At 40.8% G+C, this 27,338-nt stretch overlaps 1 protein-coding gene and 2 long non-coding RNA genes across 6 annotated transcripts in view; 1 reads left to right on the top strand and 2 right to left on the bottom strand.

Moving 5' to 3' along the window:
* Positions 1-4,738: 4,738 nt before the first annotated feature.
* On the bottom strand, positions 4,739-22,094 carry NDUFV2 (NADH:ubiquinone oxidoreductase core subunit V2). Its single transcript, XM_080378993.1, has 8 exons — positions 21,795-22,094; positions 19,803-19,868; positions 10,957-11,019; positions 10,758-10,874; positions 8,984-9,152; positions 6,756-6,865; positions 5,776-5,852; positions 4,739-4,893 (listed from the first exon to the last, which is right to left on the bottom strand). The coding sequence occupies exons 1-8, from the start codon at positions 21,834-21,836 to the stop codon at positions 4,800-4,802; spliced, it is 738 nt and encodes a 245-aa protein (XP_080235119.1). The 5' UTR covers positions 21,837-22,094; the 3' UTR covers positions 4,739-4,799.
* Positions 12,749-19,796, bottom strand: LOC308060368. The gene is made up of 2 exons (XR_013926691.1): positions 18,775-19,796; positions 12,749-15,790 (listed from the first exon to the last, which is right to left on the bottom strand). It is a non-coding gene; the product is annotated as an uncharacterized lncRNA (long non-coding RNA).
* The window catches only part of LOC308060367, a 32,773-nt gene continuing 27,522 nt past the window's right edge, over positions 22,088-27,338 (top strand). For all 4 annotated transcript variants that reach the window (XR_013926687.1, XR_013926688.1, XR_013926689.1 and 1 more), the window contains exons 1-2: positions 22,088-22,228; positions 26,929-27,088. This is a non-coding gene — a long non-coding RNA (uncharacterized lncRNA). The remainder of the gene's footprint in view (positions 22,229-26,928; positions 27,089-27,338) is intronic.

The raw sequence follows: 27,338 nt of genomic DNA, 5'->3' as shown, positions 1-27,338 counted from the left end.
CGAAAGCTCCCCTCCCCCGCCCGCTGTCGCCCTCCCTCCCTCTCACCCTGCGCTGCCGCTCCCCTCCCCCTTCCCTAACGTCGCGGCTCGAGTAGCGCTCGGCGCGGCTCCCATTGGCCGAGCCCCGCCCACGTGGCCTCACACAGGGCACGGGACGCGGGCGGGCGGGCACTGCCGCGAACGTTACACCGCCCGGGCGGCGGTTGGGGAGGGAAGGGGGAGGGGGGGCAGCGTCACGGCACCGCCCTGTTCCCCATCCCAGGGGGAACGGACGCGGACGCGCCCCCCCCCCACCCCGCCCCGCCGGGCTCCTCAGCCGCTGTATGGGCGGAGCGCCCCGTCCCCCCGCGCACGCAGGCGGCGAGGAATAACGGGCTCGCAGGGTGCGGGGACGGGGTGGGGGGCGTAAGGGAAGAGGGCGGCGACGGGAGGGCGCGCGCAGTGCGCACGCGCCGGCGCAGCCCCGCTCCGCTGGGCCGCGGCCGCTGGAACTTTCTGGAAATGGCGGCGGCCCGGCCGCGCCGCGCCTGGCCACAGGGCAGGGACGGGGCCGAGAGCTTCCCGGTCCCTACGGGACAGGAACGGACCCGGACCCAGAAGCGCGACCTTCGCTGCTGCCACGGCGGCCGCTCCCTCCCCGGGGAGGGGTTTTCCGGAGGCGATGGCGCAGTGAGTTTTAACAACCGGCGCACTGCGCCTGCGCGCTGGGCGCTGCCCGGTGGCGGCGGCGCATCCAAATGAGGCGGGTGCGGGCGCTGGCGGTTAGGGGGGCTGTTGGTCCCGTTTGGGGGGGCGCCTCACGGCCGGGTGTACGCGTGCTCACAGGGGCTGAGAGGAGCGCAGCGTACCGGCAGGCTGCAGGTACAGGGCCCGCAGCTTTTGGGAGAAGCGCCTGGAGGCAGGTGCGTGTGGCGCGGCGCCGGGGGGGCCGTTCGCCTTCGGGGCACCCGCGTAGAGAGGGGGGAGAGCGAGCCCGCCGCGCCGGGCCTGGGCAGAGCCTCCGCCGCACCCCCCCGCTGCTCCCAGCCGGCGCGGTGGGGGCCCGCAAAGCGCTGCGGGACCTGCGGGGGGAGCTTGCGGCCCGCCGGCGGGCACAGCTTGTCCTTTGAAGCTTAGGCCCGCTTCCAGGTTTCAGAACAAAAACAGTATTTTGCGGGGTGGTCTTGCACCGATAAGACAGACGTCATACAAATGCATCGATAGGGGTTACAGTGGACTAACGTTAGTCTTAGCTGCAACCTTGAAAACGGGTCATTCATCTGCACTTGTGAAAGATTTTGCATCTGCTTATTAAAGTAGTATCATGTGGTGAGACTTAAGGCATCTGTGTGGTTCTGTACTGGTGGGTTCTCAAGATTCTCAAGACTCTCCAGATTGTTTCTGGAAGGTGCTAAAGACAGGTGGGCTGTTGGGATGCCATGTTTTGAGAAGGCAGCTGAACAAAGCCCTTCCATTTAGTCTTACTTGCTGTGCTCAGTCTACTACTGGATTACTTTCAACTGCTACAGTGTAGAAAGCAAGAATTCCTTAATATTCTACACAAGTCAGAAAGGTGAATTTTTCAGAATTAAAAGGTGACTTTGATTAAAACTATCTATTGTGTGGACTTCCCTTATATTCTGATTTCCACCCATCATGTTCCAGAATGGGTAGAGAATAGCATCACAAATCCCAAACATTCCCACGCTGCACAACAGCTCATTGTCTAGGCAGACTTCTCTCACCTGCTTTCAAAATCTTGGTGTACAAACACAGAGATGATATATAAAGCAACTGCCTTCATTTTTATTTGATTCTGCTAGTGTAAGGTGAGTAGTGTCAGCTGACCAGGAGCAGGTAGGCCAGCACCTCGGACCACCTAACAAAGGGAGTTGCATTCACTTTCCTGTTGCATCGATTACAGAGATCATCACTTGAGGTGGCAAGCGGATGAAGAGCAGATGGGCTATAGACTGTCAGCATAAGTGGAGTAGAACTGTTTCTCAAGGCGGGGTATTTTTTCTTTCCACAGTACTATATAGGGATAATGATGACTGACCCTGTAAAACATGACAGGCTTCCAGTGTAGTGCAGTGGTGCAATGCTGCATTCTTTGTGCATCAGCGTGAGTGGTGCACCTCCAGGATTTCACTGTGTGTTGGTAGGTGTTTGCAACCAGCAGCTGAAGTAACAGGGAAGGAGTCTCATGAGAACATCTCCAGCAGCAGATGTTAACATTTTCTAATAGTATCTATCAGTAACTAAAAAATAGTTCCTTAAGCCTTTATTAAGAACTACTATTTGGACTAGTAAAAAGCATCAGTCAGTTAATTGCTACCACTGTTAGCTTCTTCCCCTTGTCTCCAGAAGCCACTCCCTTTTACATCCAGCATAGCTGCAAAATGCCTTTGTAGCTCCACTGTGGGGGCATGCACAGCACTTCCCTTGATCTGCCCTCCCTAGAGAAACGGTTGTATTGTCAGCTGTGTGAACTGCTGGTCTTGACAAAGACAAACGGGTGAACTGTGTAATTGCTGACTTCAATCTAGTAATTGAATGACTTGAAAAATCTCAGACTGCAGTACAAAATACTAAATCAAGAACTTTTATGCTAAGAACTTGCATGACGTGCTGCTGAAAGCATACATACTGGCCTCTGGCAGGTCAGCCAGCGAGCCCAGCTAACACACTGCACAGGTAGAACTGAATTTCATTGCTTCTTCCTATGTAGTGACAGAACACTGTTCCAAGTAACATTTTTCTAGTGGCATGTGGAGGTCTGGAAGTCTTTCAGTTATCCAACATTGAACACATCATTGGGTATCTGGTGGTTTCCTATTACTCCAGACTTTTCTTCCATCTTTACCAAAGGAAAGAACCACGACCTACTCAGTCTAGTGGATTCTTTCCCTATCTTCTGCTTCCATGTTCTAAATCTCATTTCTTTTCCCAAGACTGTACCTGTTTTTCTTAAAAATTTCTCTAGGTAGTCTTTTTTTTTTTTTTTTTTCTTTTCCTCCCCAGTTTATTGCTTTTGTTGGTTTTTTTTAACTTCATCTTTTAGAGAATTTCTACAGCATGTGAATTCTTCCATTTTTCCCTCATTGGAGAAAAGGGGCAAACAAGACCACTGAAAACACAGGATCAGTTCTGTTTGCTGCATTACCCGTTTTAAGGAATGTCTTGACTGCTGCTGTACTTGTTTTTCATTTGACCACTTGGTACTCTTACAGTCCAAGATAATAACTGGTAGATCAAAACTGCAGAACTGTGTTTACTTATTTGACAGGTTAGCATCAGCTGCCCAGAATTACTATTAGTAACCCTCTGCTATTGAGAATTGAGGATAACAGAAATTTTGTCCTGGTAATACTTGTTACCTAAAATATTCAATACTATCTTTCAGAAAAGCGTTCGTTAACTTTAAAGTACAGATAATACTTCAGGCAATGTAATGTTTTCTGATACACACAGTATTCTATACCACTTGCAAGGTGTTTTTTCATGCTTATAGGGCAACTGCTTCACTCATCAAGTTTACTTTCCATTTGTATGCAACTAAATTATTTAATTTTATAAATTCAGTAATGTAGAAGGGATAGCAAGTTTTACATACAAACGATAAACATATATTGTTTTCAGAACTACCAACAGTAACACTACTTGTTCAACAATAAATCAAGGAACTTCACAGAGCCTATTGAAATAAAGGTGGGGCACAAACACATAAAATCATTATGCAGGAAAATCTGTAGATACAAAATCTGACTTAAAGGAGGGACAATAGTTTAGAAAATTAATCAGATTATAAAAACAAACAACATAATGTAGAATAAGATACAAATAATACAGTTAAGCTCCATCTATCACATTAATTGTAATAAATGTAAGTTCCACAGCAGATTTTAGAGGAGGCAGGCACAATATGCTCTCAGGTGACAAACATGTTCACATTTCCTGATTTACAGTGAAATGTATGTATATGTACATATATAAAGCATTTGCCAGATTTTATAAGCATAGATATTGTGTTAATATGCAGTCAATTCAACTTTGTATTGGGAGGAATACCTCAATTTCACACAGATTTCTTAAAAGTAGCTGATACACAGCAGTAAGGTCAGAGAAGGATCTCTGATCTAGTTTCATATATTACGCTTACGCATGTATTAAAGTGCCCCCAACTGCATACCTTGGCTGTATTGAGTGAATTTGTACAGGAAGTTGTTCCTTGTTGCTGTACATTCTTTTAGTAAAGTACTACCACTATATGGTTGGAGGTTTTTTGTAACAAAAAATGGTAATTTTCTCATTTTTCCTGGTCACTGAATGGTGACTCAAGAAGAACCACTTCTTACTGAACATACCAGTTTGTTTTTTTTTTTTTAAATGCAGCTTGGATCTCCTTTCCCATTTTTTTATAGTTTTTGAATTGCAATTAAAAGTAAACTGTGATGAAGTTGTGACAGATAATTTCCTTTCAATTTGTTTCATTATGCATTTACCAGATTTGTAATTTAGTCAGTTTTAATGCTTTGTCAAAGAACCTTAGAAAAAGTGGAAGGAATTTTCAATGACAGATCAAAAGATGCAGCTTTCACCTCTCAGTGACCGTAAGTGGACTCTTAGCGAGTCACTTTACAGAACCACTTTTCTTATAATCCAAAATTACGATTATGCTTTACAGGAGTTAAGTAAGCATACACTATTTGCTGTTGCATTCTTCATTTTTTAAAAAAAGTAATAGCACATGCATCACTTTACTGAGATTAAAGTTACTTTATTATTTTTAGACAGTTCATTTTGTATTACAAAAATCCTTAGAGGTCAGCTCGAACTCCAAAGCCTGGTCCTTTGGGTGGTTCAGTCAAAGAAGTAAGGCCACCAGCTGGCTCACAAGAAAAACGTCCGCTCCTGAAAAATAAAAGCAGTTTTTTTCATTACTGGTATTGTTATAATCTCAGATACTATTTTAATCACTGGATAGAAGACAAGTTACAAAATCTGACTTAAGGCTGAAGCCACTTTTTTTCTTTTGTTCTTCCTATTCCTCCTTCAGAATGCTACTCTTAAATCAAAAGGATTCTAAATCGGGTAGTGACAAAGTCTTCTAACTGAAATGCAAGACAGGACCACTAGTTTTCTTTCATTTATTTGCAGGTTGGCCAGCCAACACATGATGTTGATCCCAGTAATACCAAAGGCAGTATCCAATTGTATCAGTGATTTTTGTTAGTGATGCTTCCCTGTGTTTGGAAACTGTACCTGTTTTAAGATTGTTCTTGTATTAAAAAAAAATCATTATAGAATCAACAGGAATAGCTAACACGCTCAAGTCAAATTAATTCCACCATCACATAAGCATAGTTGGGCTAATAAAGAACAGTGGGAAATAACTGATAAGAAAAGTTCAGAAATAATAACACTTTAACAAACTCACTGTCTGTTTTTTGTCAGAAATAAAAAAAAAACCCAAGCAACCAACAGGCATTTGTTGATTTAAATGATCAAGACGAAAAAAATTCCAACAGGTGATATCATTCACCGGTTAAGTACTAAGCCAAGTCAGAGTTGATGTTTTCACTCCTCCAGTCAGTCATCAATAACATCAAAATTCTCAGTTCTTTCCTGTTCTTTTTGGCTTTGAATGTATAGAAAGGCACAGAAAGCATGCCATTCTGTTCAGTAAATTAATGCTTTTTAGCTGTAGGTTGTGAACTGAAATCACTGGAACAGGAATTTAATTTCTGAAAAGGATCAGGCTTCAATTAATTAGCCAGTATTATACAAATATACCTCGGGCCAGGTTTAGGAACTTTCCCAGCCTTTAGTTCATCAATTATGTCTTCAATGTCTTTGGGTGTCAAATCTTCCTGTAAAAAAAAGTAAAATAAATGATCAACCAACCACCACTGACAAAACAGAAAAATAGTCAGCAATTGTGCTAACTGCAGCATTCAAAATTGTGCTCTTAGGTGTTAACCTAGCATAGGTAATTCTGATCCTGTCCATTAACACACATACTGGTTTAAACAATAAGGAAAATGAAAAAGCCTACTGTCATTTTAACGTGAAAAATTTGTTTTACATATAGTTGCAGAAGCTATGTTAAAACTTAACAGTGTTGATGTGGGTCCCCTCTAACATTGGTTTGTGTTTCCAGCTTCCTTGGTACATTAGTGAGCTGGATCTCTGCCTACACACTATACACGTGCTGTTGCATGTACTGCAAAATAGGGTCAGCTGTGATAAAAAAATGTGGATACAGCTCAAGAGAACAGTTCTGAAAATATTAGTCAGACCAATAACTTGCTTTTTTAAAGAACTAAATATTTAAATATTTAGATTCAGTCAATACATTAACTCCTTTGGTCTGATGGCATCTAAATGAGTCATAATTAATAATTCCAGAAGTTCAAAAATAGCGTTAAACCAGTCCACGCTTTCTAACAGACTGCTTTAAAGCACATTTAAAGGCTTATCAAATACCTATTTAAAAATTCCAGATTATTGGCAGACCACTACCACCAAAAATACATTGTCCCACTTGTATAAATCAAGACAGTAACTGAAAGGAAAAATACACTGACACACTGTGATACAGATGAAGTGTTCTAGGAAGGGTCCAAGAAACTAAAAGATGCCCTAGGTTGTAACATTGCCCCTGCCAATAGGAATTTGAAGTAACTGACCAAAACTTCACAATCTGAAACATGTGATAGTACAGGTAACCCAGCAAAAAAGTTTAACCTTTAAAAAGGGAATGTAATACTTACATAGTAATTGTCGTTTATTTGTACCATCGGGGCATTTACACAAGCACCTAGACATTCCACTTCTATCAGCGTGAAGAGTTTATCCGGTGTGGTTTCCCCAACTTTTATACCTAAACCAATAAAGAATACTAGGTTCAGCAATGCTTATTGAACAAGTTTAATAAAGCACAAATTTAAGTACTCCATAGACTTCTCATTACTTGTAGTTTGGCCTTAAACATTTGCATAGTTAAGTCCCCTTAAATACGTCCAACATGTTTCCATTAAAAATTCTAATAAACTGTGAAGTCTGTTTTCAGATACATTTCTGAGACCTCATTTCCAGGTCTGCAGGTATGATTTATTAAAAATAACTATGAAATGACAATTCTAACAAACAGAACAGCTCTACTCAGGAACATTTTTAGCAATCCATGCAATAGAATCAAAAAATAGGGAAAACATAGCTTTCACATGCCGATACGAAATATGTTAATATGCAGTGCTGAGTATTAAATTCCCAAATAAACAGATCCAAGCATTAACATTGTTAGCTACAAATTCATAATCAAGTTCCAAATTTATACACAAAGACTCATTTATGCAGCAACTCTGTAAACTTAAGTTAACTTCATGACACACTACTGTTGTAGCAATACAGATACAGAACCTCCCCAGAGGGCAGGTTAGCTGGAATAACATCTCAGAATCTGATCTTGACAAAATATTCCATGGAAGGAAGAATGCTGAAAGCAGTTTTCCTCCATAGTTGGGTGTGCGTGTGTGGAGTGGGGGACTAGTAAAAGTCTTAAGTAAGGTCTGTGTCTCAGTAAGAGCTACACAATTAATACTTAATGCTTCGATTTCTCAAGCTTAAGAGTTTCCGTTAAAATTAAGCTACCTTTGCAGTAACAAACTTAAGACAAATTTAATCTAAATATGCCTTTTCCAGACAACAGAATATATGAAGTGCAAGATAACAAGCAGCTGTTCTGCAGCTCTTGTCACAGTGATTCTTAGGAAATGTTAGCACAGATTGTGCCTTCATAGAAGTGGAAATGTTGTTAGTTGCTGATCTTACCCCCTCCACATGACCACCTAAGGATGAAAAAACCCCACAACCAAAGCCAACCCACACACAAAACCCATGAGCTCTCCTTATATCTCGTATGATGCAGTACTCTCAATTGACTTTTTCCATGGAGAATACTTAAGGTATATTAACATCACGTTGGCCATCAAGAGGAACCTTGACAGGCTAGAAAGATGGGCCTGTGTGAACATCATGAAATTTAACAGCCAATCCCCAACATGGATGCAGGCTGGGCAATGAGTGGATTGAGAGCAGCCCTGAGGAGAAGGACTTGGGGGTACTCATGGATGGAAGACTGGACATGACTCAGAAAAGTGGGCTCACAGCCCAGAAAGCCAACAGAATCCCGGGCTGCATCGAAGCATGACCAGCAGGTTGAGGGAGGTGATTCTGCCCCTCTACTCAGGTCTTTGCAAGACCCTATCTGGAGTACTGCGTTCAGTTCTGGGGCCTCACAATATAAGGAGGACATGGGCCTGTTGGAGCAAGTCCAGAGGAGGGCCACACAAAAATGATCAGGGAGCTGGAGCACCGCCACCCCACCCCCCTGCATGAGGACAGGCTGTGGGAGTTGGGGTTGTTCAGCCTGGAGAAGAGAAGGCTCCAAGGAGACCTTATAGCGGCCTCCCTTTATGTCTAGTGGAAGGTGTCCCTTCCCACAGCAGGGGGGTTGGAACTAGATGATCTTTAAGGTCCCTTCCAACTCAAACCATTCTATGGTTCTATCACCTTATATAAGTAAAAAAACCCTCACAAACAACTTTTATACAGCATATACCTTAAAATCTTACTTCACATATAAAAAAGTACCCCATAGCATTCAAAGTCCTCTCCTATATATGGGATAGGGCTTACTTTCTCAGTCCAGAGTCATACTAGAATAATGTATTTCCTGGCAAACTGCCCTTAAAACCACTTTAAGACCACTGAATGGTGCTCCAGACAATGGTCTTTTCTGCTCTACTGTATTGAAATTATTAAAAATAAAGAATAAATGCCAAATCCGAAATGTGAAGTGTTTAGTGCCTGTTTTCCAATTATTTCACTCTATAATTTCAATACTATTGCTCTGTCCCCACCATATGAAAAAATTTACTTCAGTATCATTAAGCAAAGGTAAAAAAATCACAAAAAGTATTACAAATTCGTGTCATACCAAGTTTCTTCTTAATGGCTTCTAAAATACTATCAGAATCTCGCAGCATGCAAGGCGTGGTAGTGCAGACCTGAATATGGTATTTCCCAACAGGTTTGCGATTATACATTGTATAGAAGGTTGCCACTTCATATACTCTCATGGGAGGCATTTCTAAAATTTCAGCAACCTGTAACAAGGGGAAAACACACTATATTGAATTCTCACAGGGCATTAGTAAAGGCATTTAACACACCATTTCAGTAAAATCACCTGTCCTCTGTTGGTAATGGATAAAGGAGAGGAAGGAGATGGGTATCAAAGCACAACTGTATTCAAGTGCCAAGAAAAAGCACTTGAGTTACTCTGATTGGAGTCACCCAGCTCGAGCACAAACTTGGTCACTAAGCCACAGATTAGCAGTGTGGAGTTCAAGGCAATTCCCCTCCAGCATCTAGCACCGTGCACAAGCAGATGTGAGGAGTCAGCTGGGTTCCAGCTTTCACTGTCAGCTCCAGCTCATACTACTTCTCTTTTGCTGTATGAATGAACAAATTTGTATGAATCTGCTTGCACTAACCCACATAGGACTTTTTTGTTATGGGATACTTATAGGCTGGCACTAGCTCACCCAATTCAGATACAGCAGGTGTGTCTCAGGTTCTGTGACACACCAGGGCTGGCCCAAGAAACACCACAACTGCATCTGCAGGTTGGCATCACATTTAATAAATAGGGAGTGAAGCACAATCTCCATGAAGCCAGTTCTGGTGCAAGTATCCCTGACCTCATTAACCTGGAACCCTGGCAAACTGCTCAGGTTGAGAACTGGCTCTTTTTTCAAAAGGGTAACTGTTTTACGTTCCAGTCTCTATAGCAGACAAGTAACAAGCCACGGAAAATATCTGTTCACTTAAAAAAATATCTTAATATTATTTCAGTTTTGGATTGATATTATATTTTAGAGTAAATAAACAAAAATACTTGCCCCATTCAGTAGTAATGGGGATTTGAGGCTTTATGTTACACTGTAGAAACAGTTAGCAGATATGTTGCCCTTCCCTAAATGTGCACTTAACTCCTTCAATAATTTCTATAACACTGACACTCAGCACATCTTGAGTGCATTTAAAACTTTTCACTTTAAAACTGATATGCCAGGTTGCACCACAAAATAGGACAGATTTATTGATATGAATATAAACCAGAAATTTTTATTTCTTGGTATTTGATTACTGTCATGCAACCTGTCACCTCGGAGCAGTGTAGTTGCTTGCTTATTTTGAAACCATTTTAATATATAACTTGATAAGTCTTCTGGGCACTTTCTGTGAGGCATTATACAACACTCATGACACATACTACACTAACACTGCTCTGCAGAAGCCTTTATGGGCCTAGAGTACAATCCTGGCAATGCATGTTGTGCCACTGATCTGGGAGGAGAAAAACTCCATTGTTCTTTTCTTCTTTCCCCAAATTCAGCAGCGAACCAAATCTTTCAAGTTTCTGTTCCTACTTGAAGGATGATTCTGGGAAAAGCGCCTATCTAAACAGGGCTCATGTAATTTTTCTTCTGTCTGCAATTTCTAGCAATGAGCTAACATTATGTAAACAACAGAGCCCCCAGTTTTCTGCATTAGTCTTCCCTTTTATTTTTTAAAACATATTCTCATAGGAAATTCTCACAATTCCATACCACATGTAAATTCCTACACTAGTATGCTAATATTATAGCAAGATATTTAAAGAAAACAGTATTATTCTGCTTGAAAGACAATTAATTACCAAATACCTTGTTCATAGCTGATATGGGCAACCATCCATGCTGTCTTTGCGCCAAATCTAGTACTGCCATGACAGCTGCAGACTTATGTCCCCCTGGGTAGTTGTTTATGATTGCTTCTATTCGCTTTTTAAAGGGAAAGAGGGAAAAGGTATCAGTACTGATGTGAAAACAAAGTCTGTGTATTTAACTTTGTTTGTCTGCATACCTTTTGGTTTTCAGGTGTGAACTCAAATGGAGTATCTGGATTATTTTCAGGACTATCTCTGTGCTTCAGAAAAAGAAAAAAAATGTGTAAACATAGGGATTGTCAGGAAATTATTCAGGACAGATTTACTGTTGTAAAATGTCTTCTCATTAGACAGTTACAGTTGAGTTGCTTGGGTAAAACCAATATATTCCAGATAAAAATTTCATAGTACTCAAATGATTAAATATCTCTGGGAAAGTTATCAAAAATACTGATAATTATTTAATCACTCAAAAATAATGACTTATTCCTCTTATTTCCTATTCAAAAAATTATTTCCTGAGGAATACAGTGTTATCAAAATATAAATTTCTTTAAACACTGTTAATACAGTTTGGCAATTATGTTCAAATTCATCTCTGGTAGATTAAGAGTCCTCCGGTTAATACCTTAATAAACAGCAAGGGACTAACACAACAGCCCATTTTTTCTTTTCCCGTGAGACATTAACTATAAATACTCTAAAATTCATCAAGAAGCTTACTATGCAACTAAAATGTTTGCACATTCTAACACATTATTAATTCATTTTAACATCAACTTTTGATTTGTATTGGATTTAAACATTTTAATTTTAGATACAATTCTGAATCAGAATGGAAGAAGCAGAATTTTGAATTAAGATTTCCAAAATAAGATACTCTATCATACTATTTTTAAGGTGGTCTTCTAAGGAAACATCAAACTGAAATTAGTTCTTCTATTTTCAGAAAATAGAAATTTGGAAGTCTTGAAGAAAGTGACATTTTCCTATAATAAAATCTTAGTTCTGATGAAAATCCTTATCCACCAAAAAAAACTTCCTGCACAAAAATTTCAGTTATCTCTAAGCAGCTCATTATGGTATCCTTGAAATAATCACAGCTAAGCTTCATTCCAAACTTTATAATTTTCAAATTGAGAAAGTTTGAGGAAAGTACAAGTTATACCTGAGGCTTGATGTTAAAAGTAATCCACAACTACCTAATAATAAAAGCTTTAAAAGTATATTTAGGAGAAAGAAACCCACTCCACTGACTTTGATCATTATCTCAAGTAACCTAGGGTGATTTTGCAGTTTCCACACTGCATTCTATTAAGCAGCAAAGGATTTAATGAAATTTTTTAACATTGCAAGATACTTACCTACTGAAAGACCATTATCAGTGCAAAAATGAAAGTATGTATGGTCCACAGCTATTCCTGGACTTAGAAATTTTAATATGGAATTATAGAAAATCCAAACACTTAACTTCAATTACATCTGTTGGGTCTAGTGAGAGATTCCCTTTGCTTATCCTGCCTATATCCTGGAGCAGACAGTACTACTGCCATCATCAACTGGAGAACATGTATCCCTACTACAGTTCCAAGTCAAATATAAAACTACAGTCAATATACACTTCTCCACCGAGGCTGACTTCCCCCTAGTAACAGGAATTACAGAAAGATAAGCAATTCCCTTTACAAATATTTTATGAAGTATGAATTAATTGTCTATTTTGTGGTCTACAAGACAACATAAAACAGGTTTTACGAACACAATTGCCATTATTTTATACTGACCCTTCCAGATAAAGGATTTGAGTCCTTGTATTTAGTGTTAGTGGGTTGATACCAATTTTAATGAAAGTTCCTCCATCAGCAATTTTTTGCTAAAAACTGATAGTAAATACTGTGCAACTTTCAATTTTTTCCCCTTACAGACCTGTTCTGCAACTACACAGACCAAATACAAGGGGATAAAGGATAAGTATTTCCATAACTTAACTTTTCCTTCTCAAATCTGCATGCCCGTTTTATTTCAGGCTGCTAGTCTGCTTTCCATAGCTATTTCATACAGTTACAATTGTACTTGATCTGAATTTGTTTTCAAATAAGTATATTTATTAAAATCTTCTTGTCTAGAACAGCTGCTCCTTTCAGTCTATCATCTCTAAACTGATATCCTTAAATACCCTACAAGTGAAAAGGAATAATACTTTATATCAGAAGCTGGTTTGTCACAGTCAGTTCTGTGCAGCAAGGCTCCAAGATGCACTGTAAAAGCTACAGCACAGGTGAACACTGAATACGATCATATCACCTTGTTTATTGAACACTGAATACGATCATATCACCTTGTTTATTCACCATTCTCCTAAGTGGGCTTCACCCAATTCTGTGCTCTGGTAAGTTTCATAGTTTTCATCCAGAGTTTACAGAGTTCTAGGCTTAGCAAGCTGTTAGGAATTTGTCAGTCACCTTTTCCCTAGTCTTCCATTTGTATGATGACGCACCATTTATCAGAGACCTGCACGATCTCACTTCTAAATGGTGAGTGCATTTCTGCCTTTTTTTAGGCTATAGATTCTGCAGAGAAAGATCACAATTCAGGACATAGTACTGGAAAAAATACTGTCTTAAATCACAGAGTGGTTGAGGTTGGAAGGGACCTCTGAAAGTCATCTGGGCCAAACCCCCCTGCTTAAGCAGGGCCACCCAGAGCTGCTTACCCAGACCATGTCCAGATGGCTTCCGGACCTTCTGTGGAAACTCCACAACCTCTCTGGGCAACTTGCCCCAGTTCTTGGTCACCCTCACATTAAAAAAGTGTTTCCTGATGTTCTCTGAGGCTGTCACTGGTCCTGTCACTGGGCATCACTAAAAAGAGCCTGGCTCTACCCTCAGTGCACCCCCCCTTCAGGTATTATGGACATTAATAAGATCCCCACTCCCTCAGCCTTCTCTAACAGACCAGCTCTCTCAACCTTTCCTCATCTAAGAGATGCTTATAAAAAGAAACAAGATATATTAAGGCTTCCTCCATACACAAACTAAATACAATTACATATATGCCAACTACAGCCGTTTCTTGAAACGCAAGGTCAAACTATCCATTTTTTCTGATACCCTTTCACGCGCTCTGCAACTTCCTGAAGTCTTACACAATAGGTTTTGATTCCATGCATAGCTTTACTGTATCGTATTTGTATTGCAGCATCCAGCCTAGACTACTTAAAAGTGTGAAAAATGCACTGAGAAGGCCTACCCAAGCCACGCTGTCCCCATAGATCACAGTACTCTCCCAGGGAAGGTACTAAGGCTGCTGGATGGTCATCTCACATTTTTTGCTACACCAACCTGGGCCATTTTATTTTTCTTTTTCAGTGATCTATTCATCTGTCTTTCTTGACACAATTATTAAAGAGCACTGAAGAATTACAATAGAATAACTAGAATGATTTAGCTTTCATGTATACTGCAAAAAAGCTGGCCTGAAATTTGACCTGTACCCTGCAGTGAATGCCAGTTAAAAACACTGTAAATCAAAATGAAAACTGCATGGTCTGCAGGGGAAATTATGTTTAGGGCAACAACCTATTAAAAGTCTGTATCAAATCAGCAATGCAAAGAAATTTACTACTTCTCCAAAGGGCAAGTATTCACTGTTCCAGCAGAAGTCCACATACAAACCTTTCTTAATTTAAGAACACTGGAAGTGCTCTCGGACCCAAGTAACTGACCATTTCACAAGTAACAAAAAATATAATTAGCAATTCTGTAACCTTCTCTACTGAATCCCTGTGCAGCCCTATGACAAAGGCAACATCAGGGCAGTTGATGTGTTAAGGAAACTCAGTTCATGTGTTAAAACCCACAAAGTACAAGAGTTAAGTTTTAGCTGTTAAAAAGGAGGTTAAAGTCAGGCAGAAGTCAAATATAGAGAGGGCATGTTTAAAGAAAGAAAAATAACTATTATAAATACAAGTATGTTTGTAATCAGGCCTTCCCTAACCATCAGAAATGATAGATTTGGAGCAGCCCTCATATTACTATGGGCAAACAATTTATCTAGTTTTGAATTTGATATGCTCTTTCTGGAGTGTGATCCAGCTGCCTGTGATAGCACCAGACTGAGTTTAATGGTTGAGAGAAAGTATCTTCTTGCTGTTTCAGAATAAAACGAGGTTTCAGTAGAAGTTCTCTTATCTCTGTACATTTCTGGTAAGATGTAAGGCAAAAACTTGCATGAAAAAAGTTTGCAAAGGGATGCATAGGCACAGAGATTAGAACTGCCTTTTAATACTAGATTTTAATTAGACCACCAGGTCCCCTGCTAGCCTGTCCCCTGCTGTTACAAAACAAAGACACTGTATGCATTTCCCTTCCTCACATAGAGATTTCATACATGGCAAGGGCAACAAGAAGCGCCAATATGCTTTGCAAGACAAAACAAAGACATTTGTGTGTAAACTGACATACAAAGAGGACCACCACAACAGGTTACAGTTATTCCCAGGTAAGCACACTATTCCTCCACAAGCGGTTCTTCACAGCCTTTGTTTGACCCTTTATCTGCTAAGACCTTTTTCATGTTGGGTTTTTTCCTCTAGAGAAATGGGACATGGACACACACACGACCCATTTTCTGATTGTATACAAACAGCTACTGTTGATTAAAATAATGCCTTTAGCTCAAATCAGCAGGACTAGTTTCCCTTGAAATTTGCTCTGAAGGTTTTTAGTTGTAGTTAGGGCAACTACACACACACACACACACACAATGACATCCAAATGTCTTCTTCTCATAGCCTTTTACTTCACAGAACAAATATTACCCTATTAAAAAAACTCAACACACACACAGAGAACAAGCCCCCACACAAACAATTTCCTATGCTCTTCCAGCAAAAATCCTGTTGCAGAATAAAAATAAATTGATGCTATTAAATAAACAGTTGCAAATCACAAGAAACTAACACAGACAACTTCACTTTTCTACTTTGTTTTCTGTTTTCAGGCTCCTCCCTCCAGCAAATAAGCCAGACACCTGTGGATAACTGGCTAGCTGAAAAGGGTCACAGACATAGTCCAGCTGGCTGGACAAAAATGCACATCGCTCTCAGCTTATCTGAAGTAAAGCAAAATACACTGTCTTTGGCTGTCCTTGTTACACAATAACAGGAAGATTTCGGTGGGAAAAGAATGTTGCAGGTGGGAACAGAAAACTACAGAAGAGAAACTAGGGGCGGGCTTGGTATTTAGGCAACTAATAAATAATGAGCTTAACTTTTGTAATATGTATGAGCTAATTATAAGAAGGCATAAAAGGTGACTGTAAGGGACAATAAACGAAGTCTGCTGATCACTCATATTGAGTGACTGTGTCTTCCCTCCATTGCGACTAATGGCGCCCGAACAGGGACCCTAGAGAGGGCTGAACCTGCGAGCCACGGTTCGACGGAGATTCGGGTACCGGTCCTGAAAGCAGCGCAGGAGGCGGAAGGGCACAGTCCCCGCGCCCGGGAGCACCTACAGAGGGTCCCGCCGGCCACGCGTCGCCGAAGTCTCGCAAAGGCTGCAACAGCGCTGACGAAGGTATGGAGAGACAAGCGACGTACGATTCGCTCATATGCTTTTTAGAAAAGCGGAGCGTTCAGGACATAGATTGTAACAAGGAATTACTCGGGTTGTTAGCGTATGGGATAGTATCCCGGACCCCCGCGGCAGCGGCGAGCCGCGGCACGGTAGGCCCCTTCCTGGCCGCGGTTTCTCTCCAAGGCGGCACCAACCCCCCCCCCCCCAATCGGCGCCATGGCGATGCAAGCGGCCAAGCGAGCTAACATCTGGCTGCCCCCAGAGGTCAATCGGATCCTCTATATTCGGAACCTGCCGTATAAAAATCACAGCGGAGGAAATGTATGATATTTTTGGGAAATACGGGCCTATTCAACAACTCAGAGTTAGAAACACTCCTGAAACAAGTGGAACAGCTTAAGCTTCTCAAGGGAAAATACGTAATTGATTACAAACCCACCAAAAAAAGTGCTTCAGATGTCCCCTACAAGAAATGGGTTTCTGCCTTGAACTAGCAAACATCTCTGTGCTTAAAGAGAAGCCTTTTTGCCTTGATGGAGATAATTTATTCTTATTCTGTATTTATGCTGTATTCTGAATGTGGAAATTGGTTGGGACTAGGAGGCTGGCTTAAAGGCATTTTGCAAACGGGATTATTATTTTTGATCATTATTGTAATAATAGTTTTTTGATCAAAACCAGCCAAAATTATTTGTAAGCATTAGGCCTATCTGAAGAGAATGCCTTTATTTGAATCGGCAGTTAAGGTGTAGTTTAGTCTGATGCTGTGGTTTTATCTGCTTCTGGTGAATTTTTGAAGTGATGAAATCAGAGATACAAGGTATACTAAGAGTTATGAGGTAATAAGATAATAATCTAAGTAAGGGTGCTATCTTTTATATCTACAAGTGCAATATGCTTTTATGTAGCAGAGAGAAACTTTAACAATAATGTTGCTTGAGCGAGATGTGCATGTGACAACTTGGGAAAAGGGATATCACAACTGGAGTGCAACAGTGTTTCCATGTCTGGCAGAGTGAAATCTTTCAAGACCTGAGTTTAGACAGTCTATAATAAATTGTTAGTATTCAGAAAACCCATCTTAAGCCTCTTTTGCTTACATAGTGTTATGGAAGTCAACTGCTATTGTAGAGAATTAATGATTTTTTAATACATATTAACAAATACTACTATTTTAACTTGAGGCAGTTGAGTGAGAAGTACTCACGTGTAGCATTTGAGGGAATGTCAGCATAAATCACACTTACAGTAAGACTGCATTTTTAATTACTGTACTCGTTAAGATTCGATGATGCCATAAGGCTAAGGCCTTTTATCACAGATTGGTTCTGAACTAAAAGGTGTGTGCACATGTAGATATGCACATTTGTGTTATTTTCCTTAATTGGCTACAAAATAATATAATTAGGTTGGGGACTAGATCTTGGGAATTTGTCTATTATACTTCTGTTTGTTAAGGAACGTGCATAACATACAGCACCCATGTAGGCTTGGCTTGTGGCATAGTTGTCAAATTTAGCATAGACATTCAGACAGATAGGCAACGTATTCTTCTTGTGTGTATCACCTACAAGCCATTATGGCTTAGTGTGTAAATCTGTATGTAACTATTGAAAAATCCACTTATGAATGTATATAGCTTAGAACTAATTTTTTCCCTTTGTTAATTCTTTGATATCAATGAGGTATTCTTCAGAAAATGTATGGACTGGTTGGTTGCATAAGAGCAGTTGTTATTTGGACAGAAAATTGTTAATGGTCAGGGATTTTCCACTAAAATATTTGCAAATATTCCTAGTCAAACATCAGTTTGGTTTCTTTTTGGGTTTTGAGCTTGCCTTAGTCCATGTTCAGAACTTTAAAATTGCCTTTGAATTTTTTAAACTTTTTATATCACTGGAACAGAAAGAGCATCTAAATTAAAGCTTCAAGCTAACTTTATTTTTCAAGTATTTCTGGAATTATACTTCTGAACTGAGATTTTATAAGTTGGCTGTGTATTTTCCTGTGTCAAAATGCTGTTATTGAAAATGGTCAACCAGGCCTATGTCACCCAAAATAAAAACGGGGGAATTGTGGATAACTGGCTAGCTGAAAAGGGTCACATAGACATAGTCCAGCTGGCTGGACAAAAATGCACATCGCTCTCAGCTTATCTGAAGTAAAGCAAAATACACTGTCTTTGGCTGTCCTTGTTACACAATAACAGGAAGATTTCGGTGGGAAAAGAATGTTGCAGGTGGGAACAGAAAACTACAGAAGAGAAACTAGGGGCGGACTTGGTATTTAGGCAACTAATAAATAATGAGCTTAACTTTTGTAATATGTATGAGCTAATTATAAGAAGGCATAAAAGGTGACTGTAAGGGACAATAAACGAAGTCTGCTGATCACTTATATTGAGTGACTGTGTCTTCCCTCCGTCACGACAGACACTAACATCCGTTAGGGTACAAATGACACCTTTTGCCTGTCTTTACTAACCTCAAACTACATCTGAAGTTTCCTCAGTTGTCAGCCTACGTCGTTTCCTCTATCCCTTGAATACCAGCTCTCACTCTGTAAATCATCAATGCCTGCTCAGGTTTCTGGAAATGTATCCAAAGCATGTACTGTAATTCCATTAACTTCATCTTAATTTAAAAAGCTGTAGAAACAGCTGCATAAAGGCAACAACAACAAAAATCTGTTAAAAAATGCTGAGCATCTCCTTTCAAAGTTGTCAGTTTTGTACAGTGGTGATTTCTACCAACTGTTGGAAAAATCCCAAATTATTCAGCAGTTAAACTGCAGGCTAGGTAAAGCTCTGAATGGAGCAGAATGGGACAGAACACACCTCTCTGAGATGCTTCTGGTTCTCTTCAGAGGTAGAGAGCCAACGCACGTGCTTTACACAGTTAAATTTGAGGGCTTTTTCTTTTTTGCAATCACTATTACTATTTATAACTATTACGATAATGCCTAATGGCCTCAATTATAAATCATTACGCAACATGTTATATCAAATATAATATAAACAAGAATTGCACTTTTCAACACCTGGACCTAAGGGTAATTCTGCAGCAAATTTTAGAAATCAAGAAATTGTGCCTGCAAAAATTTTCATGAGCTTCAATTACAAACTCAATAAAAAAAGGAAACAAAAACTGTTTCATAATGAGATAAAAGTTTAAGCAAACTCTCATCTGCAATCACATACAAATGCTGCTAATATTACCATTACTATTAATAAAGAGTTTTTACTATATAAGGAAAGAAACACAAGGCCAAATAAATAAGCAAGCCTTTTTGCTTCTCCGTCACAATTCTAATGAAAAGTTCTACTGGAAAAAACGCTTCTTCGCAAATGCCAGCGGGCTTCTATAGTAAATTTCTGCCCATCAAAAACTTTTAGGCAAATTAAAAAAGCATATGCCAAACACTTCTTACACATCCCCCTTACAGTAAGGTAGAAAACTACATACCACAAATAAGGCTCCTCCACTGGCATTGCACACTGCTGTTCTATGTAAGTATCGGACTTGTCTTATCTACAAAGAAAATAGATAGTATTAATAGTTAATAATTTACATACTGCTAGTAGCTGCTTTCAGACCCAGCTTGATTTCTATTTAAGTGTAAGCCATTAATTCTACTGTCATCATTAATAATTTAAATCAATTAAAATCAATTAAAATCAATTAAATCAATTAAACTCAAGAGAAGACTATTAACGGCTCTCCTGTACTATTAGGAGAACAAATTTCTTAACTCACCTTGACCATTTCAGACAATGTAGAAGTTAAAAGGATTTAACTTCAAACAGGTAACATTCTGCCACAGCATAATTTATTATTTATGTGCCTTGAACAAATTCTTATCAAACATTTCATGAAGAATTTTCCAATTTTTACATCACATGTGCTTTAAAGTTTGCAAAAGCTGCCATTGCTACCGAGATTCTTCTCTACATTTACATGCTTCTTCAGCTTTTATCTAACTGAACAGTGGGATCAGGCATAAGAGGACAAACGTAAACACAAACATGAAATAACCACACACAGACCCATATGCAAGTTCTGTTCAGCTAATTCTCAGTACTTTGTCTGGATCCATCATGACAAAACAGATCAAGAAAATTAATTTTACATAAATTTTTACATTGTATTCTAGATCAAGATTGAGATCTCTTCAAAGTGGAAATATAGCATATTAAAAAAATCCCTCAACTACTTAAGTTCTGTTACCATATAAAATTTGTGGGACTTCCAAGTGGCTCAGCATCAAACTAGCAAAAATACAGTCACAGGGCCAGATTTGAAATACAAACCTAAGTACCAGGGAACTACAGCCCCTGCTCTTCTGTAAGAACAACCTGATCAGCTCAGTGTTTTCAGAAGCATGTCATGTAGTTTCACCTGCAGCATAGTTTCACATGATGGCTGCAGTCATACGATCAGTCCTTCCAGGAAGAAATTTACTGGATTGCCGTTGTGTGTTATATTGTACACATGCATTTCATCTTTGCTTTCTAGTTCTGGCTCATCTGAAAGCAGCAGCCAGGAAAGCAATTAATCTGCCATTTCTGTGTCAGAGGCCAAGATGAACTCTGGAATACCTGGGTAACTCTGTGGACTGCAGACCACTCCTGAGTGACAGGAGACCCTCAGTCTGTTGTCTTTTATCAACAGACTGAGGCACATCGAATGAACTGCACTGACATGCCAGTGTGACTGCCCTCAGTGAGCCAGACAGCATATAAAATTCGGGCAAAAATCTTACAAGCCTTAGCAGAGCCTGCAAATACAACTGAAATTCTGCAGACAATGCTGAAAGGCACATGTAAATGATGTGATGCTGTAGTATATATAACACACATGCGGTGCTCCTTCAAAAGGATGCACTTCAGATGGAAGCCCTTTATTCTATCCACAAATACTGCTCTGTTTTCAAGAGCCACACCTGTAAATTCCAGACTTGAAGACGAACTAAGATGAGCCCCCGTTTTCTGCACTGGCCTAAAGGATTTCAACTGGCGTGAAGAGCTGCTCAGGACCGAAAAACAAACCAAGGGGCTTCCTTCCCGTGGTTAGTCTTACGTACGCCAAGTCGGAAGTTTTATTCCCGCTTGGGAAGCTTTCCAATAACCTGCAATCGGCACCGAGCAGTCGCTGCCGGAGCCTCTGTCACTCGAGGCAGGCAGCGCCCCTCCAGAGCCGGCCGAGCAGCTCCGGCAAGCACCGGGGCCGCCAGGGCGAGGGAGACAGCCGGCACCGGCGCCCTCCCACGGTCTGCACCGGGCCTCTCTTCCCGAGGCCCTGCGCCACGGCGGGCCCCGCCCGCCCACTGCGAGGGCAGCACCGGCCCCGGCCCCCACCCCGCGGCCTCCCACCCCTCCCGCGGCCTCCTCCAGCCGAGCGGGCGCCCTGCCCCGGCCGGCGGGGCCAGACGCGTGGCCGCCGCTGCCTCCCCCTTACCGAGCGTGTGGCCGCGGCCCGCAGGGCAGCGCACAGGAACATGGCGCCGGCGGCAGAAACGGCGACCCCCGCCCGGCCGCGCTCTCCTTGAGGCCTACCCACGCCCTCCGCGCCGCCCAAGGAGACCCGCCCCGCGCATGCGCCGGCCCGAGGCGCCCGGGTGCGCGCGCGTGCCCGCTGAGCCGGCCGCTCCGGCGGGAGCGCGCGGCGGCGGTCGGCGGTCGGGCCGCGGGCCGGGCCCGGTGGGGGCCGCTCGGCCACAACGCGGCGGCTGCGGCCGGCGGGGCTCCCCCGGCGGGGACGGCGCTGCCTGCTCTGGAAGAAGTCCGGCCTGCCCCTCCTGCAGCCTGCGGTTCCTGTCCTGCAGAGCGGGAGCCTCTGGGTCAAAGAACGGAGGGAACCCGCAGGGTCTGTGAGAGAACGTTCGGTGAATTGTGAGTTTCTGTGACGTACATCAGCGTGAAAAAAACCCAGTTCCTTCGGAAGCAAGGACCTGAAATAAATAAGGGGAAACTGCAGAAACTGTTGAGGGTTTTTTGGTCCTGTTTTCCTCCTTTCTACCCAGTTCTGTTGGTCGGGGTACTGAATGTTGGCACTGCTTGCATCTCTGTTTTGACCTCCCTTGACCGGAAGAAACAAGACTGAACGTTTGCTTGTCTTCTTGGCCTTTGGTGAACGCTCTCATTTCACAGTGTAATCCAGTGAACACAGTAGAAATGTTGGAACTGAAGAAGATCTAAGTAACAGGGTTTTGGATGCAGCACGCTGTTAGAAACTTTGGTCCATCCTTGTACAGACACCTTATGATTCAGGTCTGGCAACGAGGAGCGCAAATGTGTCTGTCACTGTAAAATAAATCCACGTTTTTCAAATAACAGCTAAGAAGGAAGTGTTTTATACCGATGAGTACTCAGCATTGCAGATTGCAAAGCATCAGCTGATGTTCCAACATCTCTTACCATGGCCTCCTCCTCTCTGAGGAGGCATCTCCTCCGCGTTCCCCACCCTCTCTACCCTGGCTCTCAGTGGTGAGCCTTACTACAGTCATGCAGTGCCCAGTGAAAATCTATCCATGTATACTTTACTTCTGCAAAAATTGTGATTTTTGATTGATGATATAGTATCAAGTACTTTTAGTAAATACATGCTAAAACAAAAATTCAGCTTTCCTTACTGTGTTTTCCTTCATCCAAAATGGTAACTTATTTTTCATGTGCTTATTTATGTTGAAACACTCTTTTTGACTTCATACGAACATTCAGAAAGGCTGGATTAACTACACTAGAGCGAACTGAATTTTATTAAAAAGGTTTCATGACTACATTATGGATTTGAACCGACAAAATGATCTATCAGGGCAGCTGTTGGAACTAAAGGCCAGGTTACATGGAACCGCAGCGGCTATGCCTGTGTAGTTGCACCTGGAGGGCCCCTGTAGAGAGAGACCTGTGCATGTGATGAGACAAGAGCCCCAGTGTATCTCAACAGCCCAAAACACTAAGCAATGCACATGCTAGAACAGTTTAAGATACTACTCTTTCAGACAGTTGCATACATACAGACAGACATGCATGTATATGTGCATGTATATATTTGGCAGCTGTTATTGTAATTAATGTCCTTTTAACATTGCCATTTGCACAGATCAGGTAGGTTGTGGTGCTAGCTCTCTGGTTAGATTACATTTGGGTTTACTGTAGTCAGTGGTTGTCTTCCTGTGCCTTATTCATTTCCTCAGTGCTGAAAGCTACTATCAACATTTGTAATTTAAGTGCTGCTACTGGTATTCGACATTTTCATTGATTTGTTTTCACTAATTGTTTAGTTGCTTATAAACCTCATTTTTGTACTTGTATACTACCCTGAGATGAATTCTTAAAACACTTAAAAGACTGACTAAAGCAGAGCAAATATAACGGTGCAGCCATGTTCAAGCACAGATTACAGATTCCGTAGCTAAGCCAAATTTTTATATTGTGTTGAGAATCAGCCCTAAGTATACAGTCTAAGAATAGCAAAGGCCATGTATGATTAGATACAGGGACTGTTCCTGTGCAGATAAATTAATAAGCATTCATTTTGATAGTATAAAATATAAAATCACAGTATTTTATTAATTTTATGTTAGGTCAACGTGCATTTTTCAGTTGAACTTCATAAATGTGTTACTAGACAAATAAAACCAAAGGATTTAGAAGCATTTGTAATGTAAACTCAATCAATTTATCAAATGGCATTTCTAAAAAACCAGTGTGGCCTCAAATGGGAGTCCAGTATCTGCAGTGATACGCAGACTTGCCCATTGCTTTTTGCATTCTGCCTTCTTCGTGCACTGAACCGAAGTGCCAAAGTCCTGCCCATGCAGGCCTGCAGCGTGTGCACATGACTGCTCAAACTGCCAGTGATAGCTAAGAGGGTCTTTTGTGGACCACAATGGTTTGAGACAACTCCTTTTCCAGTGTGACCCATCAATAAGGGAAGGTGCACCAAGGAGAAAAAGACTCCCTGTGTTTTGACGAGGGTCTGGAAATGCAGCAGATGATGTGCTCATGCCTGTGCCTCCAATAGGGCAGGTGTGCAAGGATGGCTGAGGAATGGCCAGACCACCTCTTTCTGTAACCTTGCACTCTGCCCCCAGCCTCCTCACAAGCTCTAATTGCATGGATTAGTAAGGAAAAGATGGAACATGCTGTTGTTTTCTGCAAATGTAGGCTAGACAATTATTCTTGCAATCAAATAATTATTTACTGTGTCACTGGATTTCTTTATTAGTATCCATTATGCCAAATAATTGCTTTCAGGCTTTTGTTTTAAATGGAAATATACCAGGGATATTTAATGACTGTTACATTACTTTCCATCTTCAAATAAAAAAAATAAACAAATTGGCTTTCATTAATCCTCAATCCATTATTTATGTACAGGCATTTGCTGTGTATTTGCTGACATCCAAAAGCAGTACTTCCAGCCATAGCGGTACAAGTAATATTAAGCAATCATACTTGAAACGATTCAATTTTTATTATTTTATGATACATGCTCTCACATTAAGTAATGTAAATAGTAAGTAATTTGCAGTGTAGGGACTGTGAATGTTGACAAGCCATTTGAAGAGATTCTTCTGAAAACAGGTCATCTGGAAAGAACATAAACACTACCAATGGTATCAGAAGCTTCTTATCACATTAAAATTCAATCAGCTCTGCTGTCAACTATGTAAAAGAAAAAGAAAAAAAGAAAAGCCTATTAAGATCCTTCTGGCACCTCAGAACATTAGTATGTTCATATCTAACCAGTACAGTGATCTATTTTAGGAAGTGTGAAAACACAGGGGACAAACAGAAGAGACCATATTAAATAATTAAGACCTAGAAACATTGGAAAAAAAAAACATTCTAAGTTGCAGTCTTCACATTGCAACACTGTGTAGAAAATTGGCTTATATACCCATCAGTGTTGCAGATGAAAAAGTGTTGCTATCCTTGTGATAGATTAGATTTAATTAATCAAAAAAGGATATGTACTACAGAGCAAAATTAGTGTAAAGTATGATCTGAGACCCATTTCTGTAAACAAAGTAGAGACAAAGTGGGCAATGAAGCCTGCTTGGTTAACACACTCACCTGAGAACTGTAAATACTAGAATAAGCATTTATTAGCATCATAGAAGTAACTCCTGAAACAAAAGATGACTGTATGAGTAATGTTCAGATTGTACATGGAACCACATCTGCAGAACTATTTTCTTCTGAGAAATAACTGCAGAATGATAGAGAGTGGAAAAAAAATGAGAAGGCACATTCCAACGTGGAAAAAAAACCAGCCCACAATTACTTAGCCACAGTGCTGAATAATAATTAAGAGCCAAACTGGAAGTGAACACCAGGGAATACTGCTGTAGGAGGAGGTTGCCTGGGATGATAACAGTCCTTACTATACCAGAGCAACCTGAAGGTGTAGTAGGTGTTTGAGCCTCTGAAAAGATGTTATAAAAAAGAAGCATGATGCTGCCATGGGCAACTGGCCATATCTTCTGTGCTGGTGGAAGGTGGTATAGTTGCACTGATTGAGAGAGGACGGAACCGATTTTCCTCATCCAAGCATCAGGCCCAGTAGATTGTGAGATACGAGCTTTCACAGCCCATTGTGTGCAACAAACATATTTAATTTCTTTTGTTGATAATCACTTTGCTTCCATGGCTTGAGTACTAGAGATGATAAATTTGCATCTCTGTTCTACAGTTTGCTTGAAGCAAATGGTAGCAGTACCAGTAAATAATGGAGAATGACAATAAAAGCAGGCTCAGGCTGTATTGTGTACCTAACGGAGATAAAATGCTTGTAACCTTGGCATCCTTTATACAACTCTCACTGAACAAATAAGAGGAAGTTTTGCATTAGCTGTGGAGACATGAACTCAGTAAAATATTGATACATGGCTTAGCTCGTTTTCTTTGATATCACGAAGTTTTATATATATTTAAATATAAAACTAATTTGTGCTTAAATTCAAAGATGACTTGCTGGCATTCCTTCATGATATAGTCTGTTCTGTACTGTATACAGATGGCATTGCAGATCGGCAGCACATGATGTGTTTTTCTTTACCATGTACTTCTTTTATGACACACTGTACTTCACTCAACATGCCTACATGTTGCTTATGTTCCTGGATGTTGCTTTAGTGTTACTGAGGTCTAACAAGCAAGCCTGTGCAGTAATATGAAACATTCTTCCACTGATAGAACAAGGGGTGATGAAAAATGTCTTAATGGTGTTTACTATTTGCACAAAGGCACTGCACAATTTTTTATGTTCCTTGATGAGATTTGTACTTTCTACAAATACAGTTGTTTCAATATGCTGTAGCAGTTTTAATTTCACCTTTATGTGGATTTCGTATTATGTATGAAAGTGGAAATGCACTTAAAGTTTAGAAAAAATCTTAAACTGTCCTTTAGTTCTACTACTAACATTATTTAGTAATATGTAACAATAACTTAACTGTGCCCATACAGATAACTATTCGTGTAGGGAGTGAAATAATTGAAGTTGGTATATAATTAAGACTTTGTTATCCAAAGATGACAACCTTTTTATAATGTGGTTATGAATTACTGTATCTATTTTACAGATAGAAAATGGGAGGCAAATGTGTACTGACCCCTGGTTAGTCACAAGAAGTCACAGAGAATTGGAAAAGAATGCAAGTCCACCAGCCTATAACCTGGCATCCTATTCCATGGACCATGTTTTTCTCCCAGTCTGAAAGAAACTCAGTTCCCAGTGATCAGGTATTCATAATCCTTCGTCTGCGGCATGGGAAGGGCACTAGCAACAAATTCTCCTTAATTAAGCTATTAGAAGAGAGGGATGAGGAGGTAAATGCATTCACACACTTAGCATTAGACACTTAAATGCCCAGGCTAAGAACCTGCACCCCTCCTGTAGTTAACTGAATGTTAATGTTAATGTAGTTAACTGAATGTTAACTCCTGACTATGTACAGAGTCCAGACAGCTGTTTTCCTAAGTTAGTCTCCCA

Source organism: Falco punctatus (genome assembly GCF_963210335.1).
Source record: "Falco punctatus genome assembly, chromosome: 3".
Taxonomy (NCBI): Eukaryota; Metazoa; Chordata; class Aves; order Falconiformes; family Falconidae; genus Falco; species Falco punctatus.
The sequence above is the reverse complement of the archived record's forward strand: the minus strand, read 5'-3'. Positions and strand labels throughout refer to the sequence as shown.

Excerpts from the sequence above, each read along its gene's own strand:
- NDUFV2 (XM_080378993.1), bottom strand. The coding sequence starts at position 21,836 with ATGTTCCTGTGCGCTGCCCTGCGGGCCGCGGCCACACGCTCG. Across the intron at positions 11,020-19,802 it reads GTGGAGGAGCCTTATTTGTG|CACAGAGATAGTCCTGAAAA; the intron begins GTATGTAGTTTT and ends CTTTTTCTGAAG. Across the intron at positions 4,894-5,775 it reads GTTCCTAAACCTGGCCCGAG|GAGCGGACGTTTTTCTTGTG; the intron begins GTATATTTGTAT and ends TTTATTTTTCAG.